The sequence below is a fragment of the Aotus nancymaae genome, unplaced genomic scaffold, assembly GCF_030222135.1.
Source record: "Aotus nancymaae isolate 86718 unplaced genomic scaffold, 86718_ANA_hifiasm-v0.15.2.pri h1tg000033l, whole genome shotgun sequence".
NCBI lineage: Eukaryota > Metazoa > Chordata > Mammalia > Primates > Aotidae > Aotus > Aotus nancymaae.
Window position 1 is genome coordinate 2,151,795 of NW_026988447.1, and position 10,451 is coordinate 2,162,245.

The 10,451-nt window shown below is 39.2% G+C and overlaps 1 protein-coding gene across 1 annotated transcript; it reads left to right on the forward strand.

Annotated features, from left to right (window-relative positions):
- Window positions 1–4,570: 4,570 nt before the first annotated feature.
- LOC135277719 (PAN2-PAN3 deadenylation complex subunit PAN3-like) lies at window positions 4,571–6,703 on the forward strand. Its single transcript, XM_064383715.1, has one exon. The coding sequence runs from the start codon at window positions 4,620–4,622 to the stop codon at window positions 6,678–6,680; it is 2,061 nt and encodes a 686-aa protein (XP_064239785.1). The 5' UTR covers window positions 4,571–4,619; the 3' UTR covers window positions 6,681–6,703.
- Window positions 6,704–10,451: the final 3,748 nt, after the last annotated feature.

Here is a 10,451-nt window from a genome sequence, read left to right on the forward strand (position 1 = left end):
GTCTGTAGTCAACAGCAGCTCTGAGCCAGATTACAGGAATGAAGAACTGTTGCCTGATTGGAAAGTGCCAGCATTTCAGATTTCACAAAATAATTCTGAAGAGGCTTCTCATGCTGTATATATTATGTGAAGAATTTAGATCTTATGTTAGTTTGCACAAGTTCCCTGGAGAAAAAAGTTGCTCTGTGTATGTATATCTATTGGAAAATAAGACAATAGTGTTTCTCCTTTGCAATAGCAGTTAAACAGGTGTGAAAATATACTTGACTCTCATATGATTATACAAAAGAGCATGGATGCATTTCAAATGTTAGATATTGCTACTATAATCAAATGATTTCATATTGACCTTTTTATCATGATTCCTCCCTATTAAGCATTAAAAAGTTGAACCATTCTACTTTATATCTGTAATGATATTATGAAATGTCCCCTCAACCTCATTGCAGCAGTTAACATTCTTGAGTCATTGACTTCATTTTATATTTAAAAAAAATGGAATATCATCTGTCATTATATTCTAATTAAAATTATGCATAATGCTTTAGAAAAAAATGGGTCTATTTTTCTATAGAAGAAAAAAACTGGAATAACTGATTTCTATGGCTTTCAAAGCTAAAATATATAATATACTAAACCAACTCTAATATTGCTTCTTGTGTTTTACTGTCAGATTAAATTACAGCTTTTATGGATGATTAAATTTTAGTACATTAAAAAAAAAAAAAACCTAAGTGAAATTAGCTTGCCTGGAATGAAGCATTGATATACTGAAAACTGATTAGCCTTCTGAAAGGAAACTTTTGTTTATTTAATATTTTTTGAGACAGGGTCTTCTTCTGTCATCGAGGCTGGGGTTGCAACCTCTGGTCCACAGGTTCAAGCCATTCTCCCACCTAAGCCTCTGGAGTAGCTGAGACTACAGGGGTGGGCCACCATGCCCAGCTAGTTTTTGAATATTTGGTAGAGACTGGGTTTCACCATGTTGGCCTAGCTGTCCTCAAACTCCAGAGCTCATGTGATCCACCCATGTCAGCCTACCGATCATTAACAGATAAGGTGTGGTGGCTCAAGCCTGTAATCCCAGTACTTTGGGAGGCTGGCGAGTAAATCATGAAGTCAGGAGCTGCAGACCAGCCTGGCCAACATGGTGAAAATCCGTCTCTACTAAAAATACAAAAATTAGCTCAGTGTGGTGGCAGGCACCTGTAATCTCAGCTACTGGGGAAGCTGAGGCAGGAGAATTGCTGGAACCTGGGAGGCAGAGGTTGCAGTGAGCCAAGATCATGCCACTACAATCTAGCCTGGGCGACAGAGCAACATTCCATCAAAAATTACAAGATAATAAATAAATAAAAAGTTAATGAGCTTTTTCATTTTAACTAAGGAATGATGATTCTAGACTTCTGCCACAACATTATAGTTGACAAAACATTCTTAATTCATTTTAAATAGATCTGACTTTAGATCCTGAAACAGCAAGTCATAATCTTGTATCTCTGAAGATAGAATACAGTGAAATTTGGAAAGACACCCCAAAGACTCATGATCCAAAGAAGACTAATGCTGGTATTCCTAGAAGGAAGAGAAAGAGAACAAAATTAAATGGGATAGACCTAACAGTGTTGTTTGTAAGAATTGTCTTCCCAGGAGATGGAAAAAGACACCATCATGATAAGATTCATTCTTTAGTATTCAGCTACAGTAACGTAATAATTTTACCAAAGTCATTGCAGTGGGTAGAGTGGCAAGAGTTTTTCTGCTAAAAATAAAACCCAATAATATTAGGATTTTTCTGGACAATGAAGTGGGTGAGGTTTAATCTTATAACTTGAATGCCAGGTCTCATATCTTTTCTTCAAGTGATATATTTTTATGAATCTGTTTAGTCTGTGTTTCCCACCGGGTGTGATTTATATGAAGAGGGCTTTTTATTTCATTATTTTAGCAACTATTAACGAAACATTATTTAAAAAGGCCTACTCTTCAGAGACGTAATAGGAATAAATTTTAAAGTACTTTTGATAGTCTAAGATGAAAGATAGTGTACCTAGTCAATATTTAAATGCTTTCCACATTATGAATTTTATCCAAATTATGTAGTTATTAGCTCAGTCCAGCAACAAAACAGGCTTACATAAAAACAAAAATTTCCTGGGTCATGCCATCCTCTGCCAAATTACTGGTAAACAGAGGCATGATTTATTCTAGTGACCTTGCTATTTCTCCATGACTGTAATATGTCTGATGTTAGCCATTTCAAATTAATGTTGTATTAGGTCAACTGAGAATTTAGGTCTATCACACCACCCAGGCACATACTCTGTTTTTTCCCACAAATATCCACATATATTAATGTAATTTAATTAATATGTTCATACGACTATATAATTGTTCACAGCTGAGCCAGTTAGGTAATATAATTATAATTTCTATGATACACAAATTTTGTTTTACTGTGATTAAAATTGCCCGATTTCTTATTGCTGCATTTTCTGTTTATCTCTTTCAGCCCCATATCTGCTAATCTCTAAAATTCCTCTCAATAAAAGTAAACTCAACGCGTAATTTGTTCATTCCATTCATTTTCTTTGTAGTGTCCTCTCCTGAAGCCCTCACTCCTCTTAGCATGAACTGAAGTTCGGTGATATGATGCACAGCTGTCATCCGAGGCCTTTCATGTTTCCATTACCCTAAGAATTATCTTTTCTCTTCTGTCTGTGTCCAGAGGTTTTAAGTCTGTTGTTGTCTGAGTCCCTTGTTTTCCTTCTTAGTTTTCTTCCCTTCTTTTGGTGAGCATATCACCAGGTAATTCCCTGAAAAGGAGGACTTGGAAGACGTGCCAGTCATTTCCCTTTGTGCTGTGAGATGTGGGAATGTGTGCTAGGCCCTGCATTACACCTGGAGGAGGGTCAAGAACATTTGTGAAGGCCACACATGCCTGAGACCAAAGTTCAGAGTCCCTACTCATGACTCATGCTCAATCAGAACATGGAAAACACTGGTTTCCCCAGCTCCCAATACCACACTAACAAGAGTTGAGTAAAAATAACAGTAGAATCCAGTTTGAGGAATGAAAGAGACATATCACCAGGGGAGTGTGAAGCCTTTAATGCACTAAGGGCAACCATAGCAATAACAAACTTCAAACTCTGCCTGACTCCTGGCTCGATTAATAGAAACACACCCTCACTACAGGCCTAGCAGAAGGGAAACAAGTTTGTCTCTGCTATTGGTTGAACTGTGTTCTCCCAAAAACTTATATCGAAGTGCTAACCCAGTACTTCAGATGTGACCTCATTTGGAAATTAGGTTTTTACAAAGGTAATAGATTAAGGCCTGGCATGGTGGCTCATGCCTGTAATCCAAACATTTTGGGAGGCCAAGGTGAGTGGATTATCTAAGGTCAGGAGTTCAAGACCAGCCTGGCCAAGATGGTGAAACCCCATTTCTAGAAAAAATACAAAAATTAGCTGGCTGTGGTGGTGGGCACCTGTAATCCTAGCTACTCTAGAGGCTGAGGCAGGAGAATCTCTTGAACCTGGGAGGTGAAGATTACAGTGAGCTGAGATGGTGCCAGTGCACTCCAGCATGGGTGACAAGAGTGAAAACTGTGTCTCAAAAAAAAAAAAAAAGTAATCAGTTAAAATGAGGTTATTAGGGTCCACCTTAATCCAATATGACTGTTTTCCTTATAAAAAGATGAAATTTTGGCATAAAACTATGTACAGACAATGTTATGTGCAGAAACACAGGGAAATGCCATTGGAGCGATGCATCTGCTAGCCAACAACGAAAGCCATAGATTGGCTCCAACTCACCAGAACCTGGAGCCATGGAAGAAATTCATCACAGCACTCAAAACAAGCCATTCCTGCCAACACCCATATTTTGGACTCAGACTCCAGAACTGTGAGATAATAAATTTTCTGTTACGTAAACCATCCCGTTTATGATACTTTGTTAGGGTATTCCCTCCAAAACTAATGTAATCTACAAGTATGTAATTATTTACCTCAGTGTATATTTTTCTATACATGTCTGGTTTTCACCAAAAACAAAAACAAACAAACAAAAAAAATACGAGGCAAAAGTATTTGTAAAAGTAAACAATGTAAAAGAAAAGTAGCCCTCCCCCGTCTATGGTGGCGGCGGCGGAAGACGAGGCTGCGGCGTTGCCATCAACAGTGGCGGCGGCCTCCCGCCCCCCTCGGCCGCCGCCTCCCCTTCCTCCTCCTCGCTGGCGGCGGCAGTGGCGGTGGCGGCTCCGCCGGGGGTCGGGGGTGTCCCCGGCGGGGCGGCGGCAGGAGTGAAGCTGACCTACTGCCGCTACTACGCCAAGGATAAGACTTGCTTCTACGGGGAGGAGTGTCAGTTCCTGCATGAGGACCCGGCCGCCGGTGCTGTCCTGGGCCTCGGCCTCCATAGCAACAGCGTCCCCCCTGGCTCTGGCAGGTGCACCCGTGGCCGGCTTTCCGCCCGGAGCCGTCCCTGGCGGGGGAGCTGGGCCGCCCCCCGGGCCCAAGAAGCCGGACCTGGGGGACCCGGCGGCAGGAGCCGCAGCAGGAGGAGGAGGCAGCAGCGGGGGACTCGATGGACCGCTGCTGGCAATTCCAGGAATGGATGGAGGTGCTTTAACTGATACGAGTCTCACAGATTCCTATTTTAGCACAAGCTTTATTGGAGTCAATGGATTTGGAAGCCCTGTAGAAAAAAAATATCCCCTGATGCAGAGAATGACTAATAGTAGCAGCTCCCCAAGCCTTCTAAATGACAGTGCCAAGCCATATGCAGGCCACGAGCCTCTAACTTCACCTGCTTCATCTTTGTTTAATGACTTTGGTGCCCTCAACATCTCTCAGAGACGAAAGACACCAAATCCTACTGCAAGCGAGTTTATTCCTAAAGCAGGATCAACCTCCAGGCTGAGTAACGTGTCCCAGTCAAATATGTCTGCCTTCTCTCAAGTTTTCTCTCACCCATCCATGGGAAGCTCTGCCACTGCTGGATTAGCGCCAGGAATGTGGTTGTCTGCTGGGTCTTCCCCTCTTCCTTCCCCCAAGATGACTCCACATACCTCTCCTGCTCCCAGAAGAAGAAGTCATACTCCAAATCCAGCAAGTTACATGGTGCCTTCTAGTGCCTCTACATCTGTCAATAATCCTGTTTCTCAGACTCCATCTTCTGGTCAGGTGATCCAAAAAGAAACTGTTGGTGGGACGACTTACTTCTATACAGACACAACTCCGGCACCTTTAACTGGAATGGTGTTTCCAAGCTATCATATTTATCCTCCAACCGCACCTCATGTTGCTTATATGCAACCGAAAGCAAATGCACCTTCCTTCTTCATGGCTGATGAACTCCGACAGGAGCTGATCAACAGACATTTAATAACAATGGCTCAAATTGATCAAGCAGATATGCCAGTTCCTACAGAGGTTGACAGCTACCATAGCCTATTCCCTCTAGAACCACTGCCACCTCCCAACCGGATACAGAAATCAAGTAATTTTGGGTATATTACATCTTGCTACAAAGCTGTAAATAGCAAAGATGATCTGCCATATTGCCTTCGGAGGATACATGGTTTCCGTCTTGTTAACACAAAGTGCATGGTGTTGGTCGACATGGGGAAGAAAATACAACACTCAAATATCGTAACTTTGCGTGAAGTATTTACCACTAAAGCATTTGCCGAGCCCTCTCTTTTGTTTGCATATGATTTCCATGCTGGAGGAGAAACTACGATGAGCAGACACTTTAATGACCCTAATGCTGATGCCTATTTCACCAAGAGAAAGTGGGGTCAGCATGATGGACCACTGCCCAGACAGCATGCTGGATTATTGCCAGAATCTCTTATTTGGGCATATATTGTCCAACTAAGTTCTGCGTTGCGTACCATTCATATAGCAGGTTTGGCATGTCGAGTTATGGATCCAACAAAGATTCTGATAACTGGCAAAAAAAGGTTGGGAGTAAATTGTGTTGGAGTTTTTGATGTTTTAACATTTGATAACAGTCAAAATAATAATCCATTGGCATTAATGGCCCAGTACCAGCAAGCAGATCTGATATCATTAGGAAAAGTTGTGTTGGCTTTGGCTTGCAACTCTTTGGCAGGAATTCAACAAGAGAATTTACAGAAAGCCATGGAACTGGTGACAATCAACTATTCCTCTGACCTGAAGAATCTGATTTTGTATTTATTGACTGACCAAAACAGGATGCGAAGTGTAAATGACATCATGCCCATGATTGGTGCTCAATTTTATACTCAATTGGATGCTGCTCAAATGAGAAATGATGTCATTGAGGAAGACCTTGCAAAGGAGGTTCAAAATGGAAGACTGTCTAGGCTCCTAGCAAAATTGGGAACAATCAATGAGAGGCCAGAGTTTCAGAAGGATCCCACTTGGTCAGAGACTGGAGACCGTTATCTGTTGAAACTCTTTAGGGATCATCTTTTTCATCAGGTGACAGAAGCGGGTGCTCCCTGGTTTGACCTCAGTCATATCATTTCTTGTCTTAACAAGCTAGATGCTGGTGTGCCAGAAAAAATAAGCCTGATTTCTAGAGATGAGAAGAGTGTACTCGTGGTGACCTACAGTGACTTAAAGCGCTGCTTTGAAAATACTTTTCAAGAACTGATTGCAGCTGCAAATGGTCAGTTGTAGTATTTGCTAAAAAAGCACGCAGGACACGGCTAAGGAAGTTAACCAATAGCAAATTGCTACAGCTGAACTTTTCATCATCTCATTCACATTTGGGAAATGAACAGGAGATGAGCAAAGCTGCTTGCACTTTAGTCAGGTACACTGTTACTTGAAAGGAAGAATGTTTCACTTATCCAAGAGCTATGGCTGCCATTGGAGGCTATATCTGTGAAGAATTTATTTTAGATTTAGGAGCACCATCAAGTGAATGATGTTCCTGCTTTTGTTTTTTCCACTTGTATATGCACTAATTTTAATTTTTTAAAGACTTTTTCTGATCTTTGAACTTTTGCCACATTGTATACTTATTAAGGGAAACTATTTGCAAGGACATTTTTGGGAAGCAATGCTGGGCAGCATTTTTGCCATTGAGGGTTGCAGAATTTGCTCTTTTTGGGATGGGTTGCCCTGAATAACATTATGGACCAGGTAAATACTTTCATAGAAATTCAGTATAGTACGTAATTCTTGTAAGAGTATTATCATATGCAAGCTCTCTGTATGCCACCCACTGTTAGTTCAAATTGAGATTTTTGTTTTGTTTTGTTCTTAAGAACACACCAAGAAAATACCAGTGAATTGTTGGATATGAATTCCCCTGTTAGTTGATTTAAATCCCTTCTGAATAAAGATCAGACGAACAGTAACAGAAGGAGCATGTATAGCTCTTTCCTTCAAATTCAACTAGAGCCTTTTAAAAAAGACATTTGCCTGCTAGTCAGATACATTTACATTTATGCAATTTTTTTAAATAGAAAAAAATTTAAGAAATTGTGTTAAAGGCCTAAAGTTCAGGAGTACATTACTTTAGGTTCTTTCCAGTTTGCTTTTTGTTGTTGTTGTTGTTGTTGTTTTGTTTTGTTTTTTTGTATGAAGGTCTGTTCTTTGAACTACAGCTTTATTATGGTCCTTTACACTGGAGACAGACAGAGACACTGTTGACAAGATGAACTAAACTCAGCAGTGGTCTGGTATCAAGAGCTTTCTGATGTTTTACAGCCTGAATTTGGAGGGATAACGATCTGCTGTGCTTTTGCAGTCACTGCTTAGCCCAAAGTAATAGTACTTTTGATGATAACTCTGTGCGATATTCCTGAATGAGTCCATCTCAAAAGTTTGGAATTTTCCTCCTCTTAACTTTCTTAATATTTGGACATGCAGCTGTCACCAAACTTGGGTATTCATGGAATTTCTAGTAAATGAAATACCTATACTTTGATACTGAAGACTGCCAAATACATAGGAATTTTCTTTCTTAAAAAACAGTAATGAAGACTATATCTCCTTTCCCAGCACTGAATGTTTTACTAGCACTGAGTGCTCACCATGCAACTATGAAGAAAATGTGGAAACTCAAAAGGTCAGGACAGACTCCCAAGCACTTGCAACTGATGTTACTGTCTTCAATTTGAATAATTAAACATATTTGCATATTTCAGAGAAGTTTTTAATATTTCTCTGTCCACTTTTTATAAGCTTTAAAATGATTTTCTCTGCCTTGAGATTTGCATCAAGAAAAAGCACCTCTCTTCGCCTGAAAGCTTTGAAGACTAGAGACACGCTTGACACATTTTAACAAGTGTATTGAATCCACGTTCGGTAGTATCAGTTGTTGAGTTAAAAAGAAAATTATTGCATTTGATCTGGATGGATTTTAAAAGAACATAATGTTTAATATTAAAAGGATAATTAACATTTGCCACCATAATGTTCTTTTTTATGTAAAAGGAACAAGAACTTGGAGACATTAACATGCAAAAGTCTTTTATCATTAGCTCATGTATTTGAGGAAGAGCAGCTGTCTTTTTATATGTTTTTTGACAAATCGTATTGTAATTCTTTTGTACAAAAAAGAACTACTTGTATTCTAGAAGAAATATGAAATGCTTAATTTATAAGCGGGCTGGAGATTTTTTCCAATATTGTTTTCTTTGAAAATGAAAGGGGATCATCTATTTTAGTTTTGGGGTCTGGGAACTTTTTGAAAATTTAATTTGTGGACCAATGTTTTGTGAAAGCTAAAGAGGGCAGGGGTTAAAATAGGGTTTGAATTTCTCATTCCGTATAGACCAGCAAACTTCCCTCTGCAGGGCAAGTTTACATCACAAATCCAAGAATGTTTGCATCCTAAATGCTAGTTTGCTTCAGCCCCTAGTTAACCTCAGGACTTGGTTTGCATATAAAAGGTAGACAGCTGATATGTTTTAATGAGTAAATATTGTCAGCCAGAAAAAGTTGGTGTCAGGTAATGCATATTTTTTTAAGCTTTGTTTTATATTTATTTTTCATTTAGTTTTTATTGGGAATGGTTTTCAAAGAACTCTCAGTTCTGCCTAGGTGTTTTTGGGGGAACTCTGTTTTCCATAGTGTAATTCCATTTAAGAGGTTGTCTAAAAGTCTTTTTAATTCATAGGAAGATTTTAACATCTGGGAGTAGTCAAATTAAGAATACAAACTTTCCATACCTTCCTGTTGTGACAGATAAAAGCACAGAAAGGACAACCCTTGAAATCATGTAACGTTGGTCATTTCAATTTTTTGTACCTGTTTTAAATTCTGTTAGTGTATTTACTTCATTTTAAATATTTTTGAGGGTACCTTTGTATTTTGCTTTTGACCTTGGTTCTGTGATTTGAATGTCAACAACTTCCCTAAAAAGCACCGGTATGTTAAGTTCTAATGTCATGACCCAATTTGTGTTATTCATCTTTAATCCTATTTTCCATCTCTATGTGTGCAGCAGTATTTTTAATAAAGAATTACAGAGATAAAAAAAAGAAGAAGAAGAAAAATAAACCACACTCCGAAGAGGGAAAATGAAAATCAGAACTATACTAAGCTATAATACAAATGTAGGAATTCTCAGGCAAAAAATGAAAAATTATTGTAATTGATACGTTAAAGGCTTTAGTGGAAAATAAAGACAATATGCAGAATGAAATAGCTAATCTTATCAGAGAGTTGGAAACTGTAAAATCAAATGGAAAAGCTGGGCATGGTGGCTCAGGACCCTAATCATAGCACTTTGGGAGGCTGAGGCGGGTGGATCACTTGAGGTCAGGAGTTGAAACCAGGCTGGTCAACATAGTGAAATCCTACCTCTACTTAAAATAAGAAAAAAAAAAAATTAACCTGGCTTGGTGGTGGGCACCTGTAATTCCAGCTCCTTGGGAGACTGAGGCAGCAGAATTGCTTGAACCCAGGAGGCAGAGGCTGCAGTGAGCCAAGATTGTGCCACTGCACTCCAGCCTGGGTGACAAAGTGAGACTCCAAAAAAAAAAAAAAAATCAAGTCAAAATGCTAGCAATAAAAACCACAGAAAAGAGATGAAGATGCCTTCAATGGGCTCATTAGTACCCTCGACACACTTAAGGAAATAATCAGTGAGCATGAAGGCACACAAACTGACTACCCAAACTGAAATATAAAGTGAAAAGAGTAAAAAACAGAGAATCTAAAAACTGTGGGACAGTATCAGACAGTGTTGTTTGTGGATACTTGCAATCTCAGAAAGAAAAAAAAAATGGAAGAAATTTTTAAAAAAATGATGGTCAAAAATTTAGTTAAGGACACCCAAACTCTAGAACCAAAAAGCCCAGAGAACACCTAGCATGATGAATATCAAAAGACAACCCCAGAAAAGAACAAAGAAACCCAAACAAGAAAAAAATGACAGCACATCTCCAAACATAGATGTATCAATCAAATTCAAAGTGCTGAAAATTAACATCA